This window comes from Triturus cristatus, chromosome 7 (genome assembly GCF_964204655.1).
Source record: "Triturus cristatus chromosome 7, aTriCri1.1, whole genome shotgun sequence".
NCBI lineage: Eukaryota > Metazoa > Chordata > Amphibia > Caudata > Salamandridae > Triturus > Triturus cristatus.
The window spans coordinates 1,480,001,514-1,480,017,988 of NC_140590.1; the positions used below are offsets into that span (position 1 = coordinate 1,480,001,514).

The 16,475-nt window shown below is 43.4% G+C and overlaps 1 protein-coding gene across 1 annotated transcript in view; it reads right to left on the reverse strand.

Moving 5' to 3' along the window:
* The window catches only part of LOC146812216 (protein-glutamine gamma-glutamyltransferase E-like), a 348,360-nt gene that overhangs the window by 153,760 nt on the left and 178,125 nt on the right, over positions 1 to 16,475 (reverse strand). Inside the window, exons 7-8 of the mRNA XM_085619245.1 lie at positions 13,864 to 13,999; positions 3,718 to 3,821 (exon numbers count right to left, since the gene is read on the reverse strand). Coding sequence (XP_085475371.1) covers positions 3,718 to 3,821; positions 13,864 to 13,999 — 240 coding nt within the window. The remainder of the gene's footprint in view (positions 1 to 3,717; positions 3,822 to 13,863; positions 14,000 to 16,475) is intronic.

The window sequence follows — 16,475 nt, forward strand, 5'->3', positions numbered from 1 at the left end:
CATGTTCTCCATGATCCCCCACATGTGTCCCAACTCCCGTGTGAGATCGCTGGAGGCACTCTGACTACAGATGTCGGCCATGGTTCGTTGGAGAGCATGGAGCGGACTGTGGGTGTCTGTTAGGGACTGTGAGTGGTCCCTGATGGGACATAGACACCCACGTATGGCGTCGTCTAGTTTGGCTGCCATGCTGTCGAACCCCACCTGCACCTGTTCAGCCAGCTTCTCCTGGCTCCCCTACACATGGTGTTGGAAGGCCATGTGTTTGTCGTGGGGGTCCCGGGAGGCAGCCGTGGTGGTGGGTGCTGCCTGCTGTGTGTTCTGTGCAGGGGGTGGGTTCTCCTCATAGCAGCTGGGCTGCCCTGCTCCTAGAAGTGGGCTGTGGAGGCTCTACACAAGCTGTTGGAGGGCGTCGGAGTCGAAGGTGTGGTGGTCCTCTTCATCATCAGAGAAGAGAGGTTCGGCCTGTGTGTTGGATTTCCCCCTGCAATGTGAAGGGGAGATGCAGTTTAACATTGTGTTCACATGTATGTTGATGCATTGTACATGTTTAAATTCAGACTGCATGACAGTGTACATTGTGACTGTTAGGGGGGAGCTGCCTATTTGATGCGGGACAGAGGACATTTCGACAACATCATGGATGTGTGTTTGTACTTGTACATTGTCAACTCACATTTCCCTGCAATGCCAAATGTGATTGGCCAGTTTCTACGCACATGCGGCACCAGTTGTGTCCTCTTTTCTGTTGTGGACGTGTTACAGTTTGTACCACATCGTTGTCAATGTTGATGTGCTCTGCATGTAATGTGTGTGTGCCGCATTTTGGGGGAGTCGCTCCTGCAGCTCTGATTTAGCTGCCCCTTATCCCTTACATGCAGTGTGCTTCTGGCTTCTGTGCTTATACAGTGCTGAGATGTTGCAAACTTGGGCATTGGTCTCTTGGTGGGAGTTGGGGGTCTGGGGCAAGGTTTGTCCGCAGATGTGCTATGCTTAATTGTGCATGTGTGCCATTGTGCCCATCTCCCCCCAGTCCCTGGTCGTTACTCGCCCTGTTGCTGTTGTGTCCGGTCATGTTGAGCAGTGTCTGGGCCCCCAACTCCTGCCGCCGTCTCCCCACTGATGACTGTGGACACCATTTCCTCCATCTTGTCCAGCTCCTTCTGTGGCGCTGGACTCTAACCTCCAGTCTGCATTGCTGCCTTCCGGTTGTTTGCGAGTTTCTGCTTGGTTTTGCGCTTCACATCATTCTAGCGCCTCTTGACCTCTTCAGCACTCTGACTGCATTCACCTTGTCCACGATGGTCTGCCATATTCTATTTTTAGTTGCCAGTAACACAGTGGAGGTGATGAACAGTAGTTGATGGTGTTCCACCACCTCTGTTATCAGGATCCTGTTTTCCTGCGGACTGAGCCGCTTCTTCCTACTTTTCTTGCCCTTGCCCTTCCCTGACCCCAAGGTCCCAGGCTGGTCCTCCGGGGGGCTTGTGGGGTTCTGGTTGTCCTCTGTACTTGCTCCTGCTACCTCCATTGTGCTTCGCTGTTGTTTGGCTTTTGTTTGTATGTTTTTTTCTACTTTTATAGTGCATTTTACCGCATGACGCGTGGGAATTGCCGGCCTGTGGCTGGTTTCCGCTGATTTTTGTATCGCAATTGGCATAATTGCTACTATTTTCACGTTTGTGTTTCACGTTTTTGCGGCGTTGCATTGATTTTAACATGTTCATTTGGAGTGTTATTGTGAGACTGTCGCATGGTATGCAGTGTTGGGAATACCACGTTAACACAGCGTTATTTTCCCACGATAGACTGCGATGTGAAGAGTTGCTTTAAGCTAATCTTGCGGTAGTTATCACACGTTCTTGAGAATATGCCCCAAATGTCTTTCCTGAAGGTGGTACGGTAGCCTAAAATTGCTATTTACCCGGTCTTTTGCAGATTTCAGAAAAACCAGAGTTCACCTTCACGTCATGCTCTTATTTTACAGGAGCTACAGGGAATTCCAGAAATGCTGAAGAGAGCAGTAGAGGATGATCTGCAGGGGCCCAGGGGATCCAGAAGGAAGGACAGCTTAGCTGGAGTCAGATGAGCAGAAGTCAGGAACAACGAAGCCAAGCAGTAACTAGAAGCACAGTGCTGCTTTGAATAGACTCAGATGTACATGTGCCTTCCTGTCAGTTGAGCCACACATTGAGAAGGAGCAATTATAAAACCAAATTAGATAGCACATGTTTGTAATACTTTACATGGTGGAGCATTGATCATTAGACTAATAAGGAGTTGCATGTTTCTAACTGGGACAGTTTAAACAGTTGGCAGGAGTTCCAACAACAACAAGCATTGGCAATTGCAAAGTCAAATACTGAATAACACATGAGCAACAAGGATTGGCAATTGTAAACCAAATACTGTTTGACAACAATGAACGTAACCCCAAGTGAGTAATAATACTCATGAATTATTGCTTGAATCAAGGAATTGTACATAATGCCATTTTCATTAAACAACATCATGTACCTGAGCAGAACCCGTGACAAGGATCCAACGCCAAAGGCACCTCACAGCCTTGGGTGACACCCCTGACAGTGCCCAGGCATCCCGCAAGATCCCAGCACACCTCTCCAGCTGATGTTCACATTCAGGCAGTCTACCTGCCAAAGCCAGCAGCCCCTTTTCCGAACCAAAGGTCTTCATTGAGAAGTACAGGGTCCCCGACATCTTCTTGGCACCCTCCACCCGGCTGCCCCAGTGCCACTGGTGGTGCAGCTCCTCTGCTGATTGCTGGCTCCTCCAGTGCTGACCTTAGCCCCAGGAGCTTTGCTCCTGCACCCAAGTGGCCTGCCTGTCCCTAACCGAACGCCCCCTTGGCCCTATTGGTTAACATTGGGCACCTGCACTCTGTACCCGGCCGCCCAAGCACTGCGGGTGGTGCAACTCAAGTGGCCATCTAGACCATGGGGAACCTTGGTCCTATTCCCTAAAACTCCCACTCGTAAGTCATGTACTTACCTGAGAAGCTGCTAACACTTGTTCTCCCATAGCAACCCATGTTAAGAGATTTTTGTCCCATAGGAACCCATGTTAAGAGATATTGGGCCTAAAACATTCTAAGTGTTGAACTGATGTTTATTTGGAGAAAACTAAACTGCAAAGTATTAAAAGTATTTTTTACCTTGTATTGTGAGATTCTAAGGTGTGGTTTCTAGGCATAGCACCCCAGTATTCGAAGTAATCCAAAAGTAACTAAAAAGTAATCTGAAAGTAATTACTGTGTAAAAAAACTGCATTTTAAAGTGAAACAAACCTGTAACAATTGAAATTCCATTCTCATTTGCATTTTTGTGTAAAGGCCTACAATTAAAGGTATATTTTACCTACCTGTACCAAGTCCTGCTTGGTTCTAGAAATAAATCACAAGTATACCTTTTTTATACTTACCCAATCGTTCTGGATTTAATCTGTGTGTGTGTGTGTGCATCAGTCTTGATTGAGTGAATAATATAAATGCTTAACACACCCTCTGGATAAGCCTAAGTGCTATCCCACACTACTACAAACAGAGCTGTTAGTACTTACCTAATTTAGCCCCTGCTATACCTCTGGGGACTCCCTGGACTGTGTGCACACTATACCTTACTTGTTGTATCGTATATACAGAGCCAGCTTCTTACAGGCAGATATTTTGATTGGCCTCAAGTCAGAAATAAAGAGTTTTACCTGTACTTTGCTCCTGCGGTGTTGCGTCCAGAACCTGCCAACCATCATAGAAAGCTCCCAGATCTTTCCGGGTAAACCAGCCTTCATTCCACACGTGAAAGTTCCTTATGATATGAAAGAAAATTTAACAGGCAGTTCAGGAAAGCAGACTGGAATTAGCCAAAGTATAACTTGCTGTTTAGATCATAAGGAGGATCAGCTTTGCTGCTTATGTCGACCACACAATATCAACTCAGCAGATCAACGTGACATACATTTTACACTATATCCTGGGATCTTAAGGTTATTCCTGGACACCTTCATATTCAGCAGAGGCTTTCTAGCTCTCCCCATCTAGTACCTCAAGTCCCACCAGGTCACAGCCCTGCTAATATGCTTAGTTAAATCTCTCACACCCCCACTGTCATAGCAATATTTCTCATAAAATGTTGTGCCCTGTTAAGAGGCTGAGGAATGTTCGAATATTTGGCAACATTTTAAACATGGTTTATTAGGACTGTCTCCCATCTCAGACCTTTCTCAGACATAAGCAGCGAGAGAAGCAACCATAAACTTTACTTAACCCCTTCAGTGCCACGCCCTTTCCCCGCCCTGTGCCGGCCGTTACATTAGCGGGCGGGGTTCATGACGAGCTGGACTCGTCATGGGCACAGCGCAACCGCGGCCCATGACGAGTCCAGCTCGTCATGGGCACTGAAGAGGTTAAACTTGGCTTTTAGCAGATAGGTACTACCAAATCTTGGGGAAATTCTTTTGACTACTTATTTTTATATGCCAAACCTTTAATTTGAGAAATGGCCCTGACTTCACCCTCTGTGGCTATGTGTTTTTTTCAGTTTGCCCGATTGAATCAAAGTCATTTAAATGAATGTGCAACCATACACTGTGCTTTGTACATGTGGTCTGTTGCTCCTAAGGTGAATCTGAACTCATGTATTATCCAAAAAGAATTATTCCTTTTCCTGAATTAGCTTATGAGCATGATTTAAAGGTCAATTACAGGAGACTTTAGAGCACCCATGAAGGGAGGGATGAACATGGGTGTTCTGGAAGAAATATAAACTTCTGATAGATCAATTTGCCTCCTCAGACACCTTAAATTTTTTTCTTGGTTGCTTCCAGGGGTGGCTCCTCCACTAATGCGGGAGAGTGTTGTCCCGCTGCATTAAAGCAGTGCAAAGGAAAAATATGATGTAACAGAAGATTATTTTAATTTTATTTTAAGTATTGCAGATGCACTGCAGCCAGGTTGTGAGGTTGGGTCCAGGCTCCCCTGACATCGAGGGAGGAGGAACGGTGGCTGCAACTTAAGTGTGCATGACTCTTTGTCCAGCCGTCTTGGGCCGGCCAAACCGTCATGAGCACTTTGCATGCTCTCCACAGGCTGTATTATAAAGCCTGGGGGAGAACATGCCCAGTCTCTCAGTTCCTTTCTGAGCGCTGAACTACAGGGCTCAGACCAATCACAATGCTGCTGTAAATTGTCAGGGGATTCTCAGAGGCTGTGTGCTTCCTGGTTCGTGCTGGGGAGAGGTGGCAGCTAGAGACGGCGACCACCAGGTAAGTTTTCTTTTCTTTTTTCATTATTTGTTTGCCAAACCCCACCCCCATATTCTCCCCTGCCCCGCAACCGTTCCCTACCAGCCACCACTGGTTGCTTAAAAACTGGTACCATTGCTTCAAACTATTAGAACACAAAGACATGTATTGTAAAACAATTTCAGAGAGACATGGCAGGCAGTTACAATGTAAGGTTTTTCTAACTCACAGGAAAAACCCCATGCTATACATGAGAGCTAATTTTGAAAGTCTTTAATAGCTACATATAGCTGATCTTTCTGGTGAATCTAGACTTGAGGAAAAAGAAACAAGCAATGATAACTGCCAGTTGGGTTTGGACATGGTATTTTTCATGGTCTATGGTCTTATTGAATTTAGAGAGTTATTAGGCTATTAAACAAGGAACTAGGACATGAGTTTTAGTTTCGATAAAATAGCATTTTTTGGGCTCTCTGTTAAGAGAATTCTTTAATCTTGTTTTTTCCTGAAGCTCAGCCCAACTAAGACAGAATTCCTGCCATTTACTAAGAACAGCAAGTAAAAAAAACTAAAAACCATGCTCAATTATATGAATCTTAACAGATTAGAACCCACACTTTCTCCAAATGCAAAGTCATTCTGAGTCTTGTTTTTTCCTTGAAAGTGACTTCAGAACAGCTGTTCAAGCACTCACACTTTAGCATCTGGATGGTGGCAACGCCATGCTTCTGACTTCGCACTCTCCTTGCTGATATCCAGTAAGGGTATCCTACATGCCTTTGCATGTCTCATTAAGAGCCGGAAAAAATGTGATCACATCACTCCCATTCAGAAAGCTCCGCTTGCAGGCTTGTCCCATTTTCAAAACCAACTACATCATTTGCAAAACCATCATGACTAGCAGCCTCGCTTTTCTTGATGACAAACGCAACATGTCTGGTGGCTCTTAGCACACCTGCTGCAAGGCCACCGTCATACTGGAGACTAAGAAGTGTAAAAAAGAAAAAAGCAAGGCAGCAGGCACCCAGGATCTTGAACAACATCCTTGTATGCATAGGGATCACCCAATGCTATTCCAATTTGTAGATAATTGAATACAAACATCTATAAAGAAAACTACATCAAAATGCAGTAAACAATCGAATCGTTGACTGCATGCTTTCTTCTGACCCTGTACAGGGTTTTTGACAAAGTTTGCACAATACAAATACCACATACATACATTCAGATTACTCTTGATATCCGTACTTTATTTCATCACACCTAAAAGTATTAAGGTGCTGATATCTTATATCTGTGCCTGTATTTTCATGTCCTAGGTGAATTCTGCATACTTCTTAATTTTCCCCAGGTTCAGTCTATCTATCCTCAAGAGCCGAATATATTTACAGTAACTTTAGAGATGAGGCTGTCCCTTGAAATGTGTCTGCTGGACGGGGTATTGCTTTAACCTCTAAATATAGAGACAAGTAAATTTTCTCTGCTAAAATCAATGCGTTTTAGTGAGACTGTTGTTTTTTTTTGTGAGTATCCCAGCTTACCAAGTGAATGTCAGCAATTTATTTTGCACCACTTGTTTATAAAATAAAATATGTTTTCCATGTTATAAAATATTAATATTAAAAAGATATATGCCTAGGGTACTTCCTATGCAAAAAGAACTATTGATGGACGGAATGCAGAACAAATCAAAACATTCACCCCCAGTCAAGAGATCTGGGTTAAATCCATCATTCTTTTGCTCACCATGCCACCCCAGTTTAAGTTTAGTTTAGGGTACTTCCTAAGCAGGTTTCAAGGAAACAGGGAGCCTTCATGTAACGCATCCAAAAATCAAATTTGTCATCCCCGTTGGGAAGCCTCTTATTTATAACATAATCGAAGAAATTGGTCTGGGTCAGACTTATGTTATTTGCTTAATAGTCTTCCAGAAAAAAAGCTTACCCAAACACACATTTCTACTGACTTTGTGCTAACCATTTTTTCATAATGTCATGATCTATCCTGATTTTGCTCAAATCAATTACCTGTCAATGTCTACAATACATGTTTCAGATTATTCTCAGCTTTATTTACTACTGAATGACATCCAGAAGAATGATTTCCTAGTTTCTATATATGGCAGAAATATCAGTTTTCTGTGGCATGCATGCCATTTTGCAAGTTCAGCAATATGGAGATTCAATTTCGTGCCTCATAACTCAATCAACTGTGATGATTCAAAGGAGGTAGGCTACAAATCCAAAGGAGGTAGGTTACAATTACTGTCAGCAAACAACATGAGTGATTGATTGGCAAATTCTTTCCCCACATAATTATTTTTCCAACCCAGTCTCCTCACTACATTGTTTTCCAAAAATTTGTGGTCAAATGTCTATCTGCATATCAATATATTATTGCGTTCAATTTGCACATCTATTTCAGCACTGAGTTACTGCCTACGGAGTAGACAGTTTGTTTGGTAGGAGTTTAGGGCCTCATTTATGAGGAAGCCATGCAGTGCAGCGCAGAAAGCCACCTTCATGTGCTGTATGACAGGGAAAGGCAGGTAATGGGTTGTATTTAAGTCAATATGGCGCATTACTGCCCCTTCCCTCGCGTTGGTGCCCTTTTGCAGCCAACACCAACGCAGGAACCCTTGGACCATGCTACAAGGGTGCCTATGTTGCATGCAGGATTATTTGTATGTCAGAAGGGGCGCCTTCCTACACAAAACCACTCATGGGAAGCATATTCCTCTTTCTATAAAGAAATATGGAGAAATAGAGATATTTCTCCTTGCTACGGCTCCCCTGAAGGTGTACGTTTTTGGCACATTCCCAGGATTACAAGTTTTTGTAAATCTGGGGATGCATCTAAATCCATGTGAGTTGCATGGGAACACCCATGCAATGCCCATGGAACACCTACCCAGGGCAGAGTAACAGAATGCAGCGATTTGCGCTGCATTGCTTTACTCCAGATTTTCGAATCCACTCAAAGTCACGCAGGTACTACATCACGTTGTGCAAACGTGCTGCAACCCTCTCATAAATGAGGCCCTTTGTGTTTCTTTCCCACCAAAATTAACCTTGAAGTCAATATAAAACGGATAGGGTTTGTTAGCTAGGGGAAAAACAAAACTATATGATGTTTCGAATGTATGCATTAACCTAAAGGCTATCTTATTACAGCCTGTTGACTTTCTTCAATGCTTACATTGAAGCAAATTCTGAATTGGGTTTAGAAAGTTAAAATCCTCCCAATCCATGACATAGGAAACTATTTCATAAGTTTTGACTCCAGTGCTAGTAATGAGGCTGGGTTGTCTATATATGGCCCACCAGAGCTAGCTTGAGTAAAAAAAGTTTTGAGCTTTCATTGCCTCCTCAACTATCCATCTCTTATATTTATCTGCCATGCACAAATCTATTGAAATACCAGATCATTTAGCTATTGAAATGATCAACTATTTAGTATGGGTCAATAATTCATTTTTGTCTTTAAGGCAAACACACTACTGTACAAGGGCAGTCACTTTTAGTATGTGCACTTTTTATATAAATTATATCTTTGTGCACAGTTCAATAGATCTGACCTTTGTTAGGCATCACTTACTTACCACAGTGCCTTTTAAATAAGGAAAATAATTGTCCTTCTAGAAGAGGTATAAAGGGCCCCCGTGCACTCTCTAACACCCTGCTACATGAGGTCTTATATGATGCATTGACAAGTGAGGGCAGGACCAGGTACACTAGTCGGTGACTGAAAAATGAGGCTGCTTCCGTGCTCATCACACATCTGACCTTACCCACCAGAGCATATATTGCTCGTGATGTGCATGTTTGAAAGGAATGGAAGTTGCAAACGCAAATGTATTTGAAGAATCCACTTATGTACAAAGTATGTTATTTTTCAAACTACAAGCATATTTGGATCCTCACCAGCCCTTTTTCTGCGAAGCTCAGGAGTGTCAAACAGTCTAGTGAGCCACTTCAGATCACACTTAGAAGCTTTCTTTAGCCTAGTCAATTACTGTCACCACCCAGGCCCAATCCAGGCAATACTACCTGGCAACATGAAGGCATCAAGTGGGGTGAGGAGAGGGCAGTTGGTCTGCTGCACTGAGGGCATGAAAAGGAGCAATCAATGTATAGGGGATGAAGCAGGGGAGCCTTTTGTGAGAAGGAGGCAGCCCGTTGGACACACGTTGATCAAAGTTGCTCCCGGGCAATCCAGGCACACCAGAACACAAATCGTCTCCTCCGCGCATCCTTGGAAATGATGCACACTGTCTAATGTGCATTGGTAGGAGTCACACCAGACAGTTGCGGTCACACACAATGCAGAGTCGCAAACTCAGCACCTCCCCGGAAATAAGGCACAGCGTCTGGTGCGTGTTGCTCTGAGTCGCCCCAGACAATTCTAGTCACACAAAGTGAAGAGTTGCAAATTCCATGCCTCCGTGGAAATGGGGCACAGCATCTGGTGCACAGTGATTTGAGTCACACCAGATTATTCTGATCACACACAATGAAGACTTGCAAATTCCATGCCTCCTTGGAAATGAGGCATAATGTCTTGTTAGCGTTGATTTTAGTCACACCAGACAATTCCGGTCATACACACAGGAGCAAGTGCAGCTGTACCACACGAGGTAGAATGAGGCACGGCCACAGGTTCGCCCCCAACTCCGAGGTTCACAACCTGTGAATCGGACAATGCTCACAATGAGCTTACAGTTGGAGTATCACACAAGAGAGACGCAGCACAATCGATGAAGTGTGCCATGCGAGGTCCCGTATCCGGTGAATTGGCTCACCACCAACAAGACGCTTATGAGTATTGAGGCCCCACGATGCAGGGACCATACTCCTGAGATGCGGGCAGTACTTTTGGGGCTCAGCACCAGGCAATCTGATCTCCAGGCACAATACTTAGTTCCACGCTCACAATTCCCTAACAGTGGGAATCCAGCACACAAAGTGGCCACTTAAGAGGGCACAGTTCTCAAGCTGTCACAGATTGATGGTATGGGTCCCTCGTGGGAAGTCTTTGATGTCCCTGAGATCTCCACAAGAAAATGGGGAAAGCCAACAAGCCCTTGGAGAGCATATATCAGTGTGCCACACAGAAGCAGGCAGTTAGCCCAGACCAGCCAATATTCAAGAAGGTTGCATGGTCCCTTCCAATGCAGTAATCCTCCTTGTGCACAACAGATTCCTCTTGCAGTGTGGCAGTGTGCACCACGCAGTTCCAGGATCTCCGGTCTGATGTGACACAAAGAGTTTTAGAACAGAGAAGGGCCACTTTCTAGAAGTGGCATTGCTAAGCTATTATCGACAAACCCCTCTTTACCACAGGAGAGGGTTTGTCATTGTGAATCGAACCCCCTCACTGAGAGGGAGGAGCGAAGGGATGTTTTTTATTGAGAGAGAGGTATACTAAATACCCAAATGATGAGCTAGGTGTAGTGGGGGCAAAAGAGCAATGTGAATTTGAAAATTAAAATTAGCTATAGAGTATGCAAAAATCCTTTATTCGTGAGTACCTGGTCTAGGATTAAAAACAGGGCACTGCGGGAAGAAATTAGACCCGCTTTTAGAGTCAGAAAAGGGTCGGTATGTTTCAGCTCCTTAACCCCCAACAGAGGTGTTGCCGCTTTCTTTAGGACCTAAAAGTCAGATCTGCTGCTTATTGTGCTCAATCAAAAAAATAAATGTGTTTATATAAGTGTGCATGGAAACATACAAATATACAAAATCATTGAGTGATCCTATAAAGTGTCATAAGAGTGAATGATTCACTGGCAGTTGGGGGGCACTGCTACACTCCTGCAGCCTCCACAACACATTATTTGGGGTTCTGGTGGTTCCCCTGACATTCTGTGGTACCCACATCCTCAAACTTTGGACTGAGTACAAGCCCTGCAGGCCATTTGGGGTGCTCTCTCAAGAGCTTAGGCATATTTTATTAGTGGCTTTGAAGCTTTCTTTACTGAGCTATGCAGCTAGCTTTTTTCTCCATTTCTTTTTTAGCTCAGGGTCGCCCAGTCCCACTCGGGCACCCTCGTTTGCTCTAGATGTTAGGGGAGACCACCCCCCGCTGCCTCCTGTGCCACTCGCCCTTCTGTGGGAGCCAGCAGCTCTTTCACCCCCTGCCCGAGGGCAAAGATCTTCTCGTTGGTTGGCAAGGGGATAGGGACAGGTCCACCACAGCTTGTGAAAGTGTGGCAACACTTCCCCTCCTTGTGGACCACTTCTCGCTTGAAGAAATCAGGGCCCCTCCCGTTACTTTGTGGGAGCACACTGGCGCTCCCACCTTTCTCTTAGTAGTTGTCGGGGGGCCCTCTGGATTCTTGAGAGGGGGCCCTATGCATCCCCATCCCAGCATTTTAAAAATAGCAGTACTCCTTCCAGAGACTCCATGATGTTCTGGGAGGGATCATAGGTCAAACACTCCTCCTGCTGATTTCTCAGAACCTGTTGGATCATTTTATATGCTTTATGGCTCATTTAGCTCCTGGTGGCAAACCCCACCCACCTGGAATGAACATTTGCATCATATCACCTGGCCTCAAAGATGCAACATTTTGCAGGGAGCTGGTTCCACTGGATCCCTGTGCCAGTCTTTCTTATTTTTCTCCTCTGGGGCTTCTCTCCTTCTTTGTGTAGAAGTCCAGTTGTTCCACCAGACTAATCCTCAGGAGTATAAGGGGACCAGCTTCTCTGGTCCTGTGGAAAGCCCCAATGGTCTTGGGGGTAACTGTAGTCAGAGTCTTTAGTCCAGATGGATATCAGGGGGCTAACTCTTCCAACTGTCAATGACTGATGCCTCTAGTCTCAGTTTCCAGCAGAAAGACACAACCAAGAGACATCTCCCCCATGTGCAAGGCCTTTAAAGTGGGGTGGAAAGTTCAAGAAGCTAGGCTCTTCTGGCCTATCCAGGGGTGCCACACCAGGCCTCTGCCCCTGTCCCAACCCTCCTGCACAGCCATGCGTGACAGTTCAAAATGGTGTCACCCACTTCTCCTCTAGAAGGCTTAGCTCTGCCCCTTACTGACATCACTGCCAAGGCCATTCCCACCAAATCTTCAAAGGGGAGCCCCGTCCTGTGCTAGTTCCAGAGGTCTGGGCTCCCTCATATGTCCAGTGGGCTTGGGCTGGCCCATCCTTCGTACAGTGTGGCAGCTGATTTATTGAAGCAGATGCTTCATCTCCACCCCCTTTTTCCTCAGAACCTGAGTAAAGCACTGCAAATTTCTCCCTTTGGGATGTAATTAACTTGACACCTGAGCTGTGATCCTGAGCTGAGCCAGAGAAATATGACAACCCTGGGTGAACCATAAGTTGTACACATATCATCTTGAAACTCACAGATTTGGGTTTGGCATACAGGTTCCATTCCATTATGATGTGCCACTTGCCTCTATAGACTAAAGGGAAGCAAAACTGGACTCTAAGGCAGTCTTCCATAAATATGTATAATGGAGTATCACTTCTAACAAGACAGTATAACACACTGGCTTTCCTTATGAGTGTACACTAACATTATGAGGCCTACCCCAGGTCACTATTTAATCATGCAGGGTTCCCTCTGTACCAGGCTACCTGTGCGCAGTTACCTGACTTTCCCTGACATGAGTCTCACATGTGAAGCCCTCACACATGTTCACTTATAACCAGCCAAGTTCCCCTTACCCTTGCTGCGTTGCAGTGTCCTTATCTTATCAGGTGGATAGGATGGTAAACATGTGCAGTCTATTTACCATATGTTTACAGTGGGTAAATCACCAGTTGCGATGCTTACCCACTAGAAAAGGTCAAAGCCAGATGATAAAAAAGCAAAAAATCCAGGGGGGTTTGATGAGCAGGACCCATTGCCCCAGAAGTGGCCCAACATTTACTTGAATCATGCCCCTCCTTTTATTTAATCTTGGGAGAGTGGGTGAAGAATTAATTTTTGGTTGTAACCTGTATTCCTGGATATTTGTGTAAGTATTCATTATAGAATCAGACTGCTACGTACTGTTGGGGACATATTTTCTCAGACAATCGAAATGTGATATAAGGATTTTACCAGAGTACATATGCAATGGGAGCTGTGCAATCAGGAATTTGACCCACAAAAGGGAGTTAAATTGCAGCATAGTATTGGACATTGAACCACAGCGTTTAGGGCCCTTTTTCAAAGAATTTTCTATCTAGAGTTAATCATCTCTGACTGAGCATTCATCAAGAATGCCATTCGAATATCAGTGACAGAACATTTCTTATATATACATTTTGAGTAAGGTTGTGATTTCTGCACCTTCTGCTATTTTCTCCATGTAAATTGAAACAGGTTGCGCCAATTTTGTGTGTGATAATTAGTGATAAATGAGGTATTCAGTCCACCGAACTGTATGGGTAATTTTTAATTGCAGAACATGAAAATAGAGTGGCAGTCATTTTCATCAATATTCTGTATGTACTTGCAGCTTTGGATTGGGCTTCTGTGACAAAATAGAATTGGCAAAGCCAGGATGATGATGTCTAAGGAAGACTATAAGATAGGGTGAGGGATTTCAATTACCACATGTTCCTTGATAGTTAAATGAACATTAAAAGGATGGTTCAATATATTTACCAAATGCTGTCATCACTTTGATTCAAGGGTTTTCCAGTCTTGTCATAAAATTCATCAATACTCAAGTTTCCATTTGTATCATGGGCGGAGCTGAAGTTTGTGACGACACGAGCTGGAATGCCCAAACACCTGAGGACTTTGAAAGCAAAATTAAAGATAGAATCAAGGACGGATACATACATTCAATGCAAGGATATTTTAAGTGCCAGAACTTTAACTACTGGTGATTTAAAGTCATTCACTATGAGTAACTTGGAATGTAATCATCTAAAGTCAAATCATTGTAAACTGCAAGCCAGGGAACACTATAACTAGAGATAGCTGTCACTGGTTAGGTAATGCCGATTTCTTAAAAGTGTTTTGCACGGGTAAGTCAGGGTTAGGCTTTCAAATATTTTCATTTGTAAGATAAAATCCACTTTACTCATCCACAGGATCTTCTCACACTGTCTAACCTGTAGTAAGGTGCTATTTCCAGAGTGATAAAATCTGCTCACTTGGTGGGTTGCACATTACAAATTAGAGACATCTGCAAAAGGTGGTTGAAAGCCAAAAATGGTTTACGTGTACTCACAAATCCCAGAAAAGCATTGCTCCTTTAAGGGCTAGGAGGCAAATAAAAAAAATATTTTAAAAACTTAAGCGAGATTTGGTGTGGAATACCGCCAAAATGTGGCAGTGTAGAGTAAGAGATGGATCAAAGAGGAAATATATTTTTTCCAGTGGGGGAAAAGTGCAAAAGTGCAAATACTTTAGCCTGAAATTTCCACATGCAGGATCATACATATTTACATTTTAATGTACAAAATGTTTACATTTGTGAATATTCTCAGTAATCTACTACATCCACATGTTCTTGGGAGTTAAGATGTAATTCTTTATGAATTCCAATAAACGTTTGAAATTTATTAATGAAAATATAGTCATAAGCCTACTTGAACACAGTTTCCGGTGTTCTTTACAATTGTAGTTAGTCCAATTTCCACTTTCTCTGTCTTGACATACGGAGAATTTAAACACAGTTTCTGGTGTTCTTTGGAATTGTAATTGGTCCGATTTACACTTTCTCTGTCTTGACATTCTGATAAATAATTAAAGTCAATTCAAGCCCAAATGCATCATGTGTCTCTGGTCCAATTTAAAGGTTACATAGACAGTGACTATATTCCCTTTTATGTCTGGCCAGAGACAGCTCTCTACAGCCTCATGTTGTGATGGCAGAACAGGGAATACATAATTGGCTTTTTAGTGTTCGTTTGGGCATCTAATCAGACATCTTGCATTATGTCTCTATGTTGATGAGAAATGTGGAGCAGTGCAATTTAGGCTTCACCCTTACATGTCACAGAGGCGCAATGTTCACGTGCACTTGACACAATATGCATTGTGTGTTTCAACTTTATTTACATGAAAGGAAGCATTTAACCACATTATTGATCTGTATACACTACAGAAAGTAGAGACTCAAGTGTGTGTGGGTTAAATTTTAGTCAATGACAATATATAACTCTCCTTCACATTTACACTTTGTTTCCAGTTGTACTGCGTTTATTAACTTACATTGTAATCGTAAACTCATTTATCCACATTTTCATTTATTCTGAAGTTACATGTGCATATATAATCATATATTCAAAATGGAAATTGAAATACTTAGCTAAAGTTAGCTTGACTAAAGACCTAAACTTTAAAATGTATTCTTTCTTGCTTTGCATGTTCTTTCTTTTGCAGATGTGTTCTCATGATTTCATAGTTAGAGAAAGGAGTATTGTTGTATTATTGATAGTGAGGCCTGAGAAGAGAAATCTTTGTAAGGACATGAAGAACTAATGAGCAAGAGAAACCTCCTATTCATTGCGTATTAGGAATGATGAGATGCTCAAGGTTGCAGAGACTGTGTTCATGGGATGGGAAGATCGAAGGATGTTGCAGATACCTACTGTAGGAATGAGAAATAATTGGGGTTCTGGTGACGTGGGGAAAGTGAGGATTGTCTATAAACCTCTTTGTTTGGTTAGTCTCCCACCGTTAGAGCTCAGATCCAGATCCCTTTCGACTTTGAGGGGTACAGGCCTCTCGGTTTCCCTTGCAAGTGTGTATCTTTATGCTAAGCACATATTCTTTTTTTAGAAGACTTCTACTGAAGTTTTCAGTATGCAGACACCTTCCTGCACTTCTGAATTCTTCTGAGACCTTCCTCCAATGACTAATTTGCATCTTAGATTTAGTCTTGGGTTAGATGACTTTAGAATGTATTCATGTTTAGGAAGGAGGATCGGAGTTTCTTTAAGGAACACACATTTGTATTTCTCAGTATCTATATAACGGTGACTGCGTTCATTGTATGTCTTATGCTATTGAATCTGAATCTCTTTCGATGTTTCAGCTTGCCAGTTGTAATCCTGTACCTTTATAATATATTCTTGATTTGCATATATATTGGACTGATCTTTAACTTGCAATAAACTCTATTTTCCTTTGGTCCTCTTTGTGGCTACACAGGGGCTACATGGAAGTTGAACTATTTTACTAATGCTGACTCCCTTGGTCTCTCAGTCAACCAGGGAAGCATCCACGGGAAAGATTGCGAATTCAGAGAACACCGGCTGGTT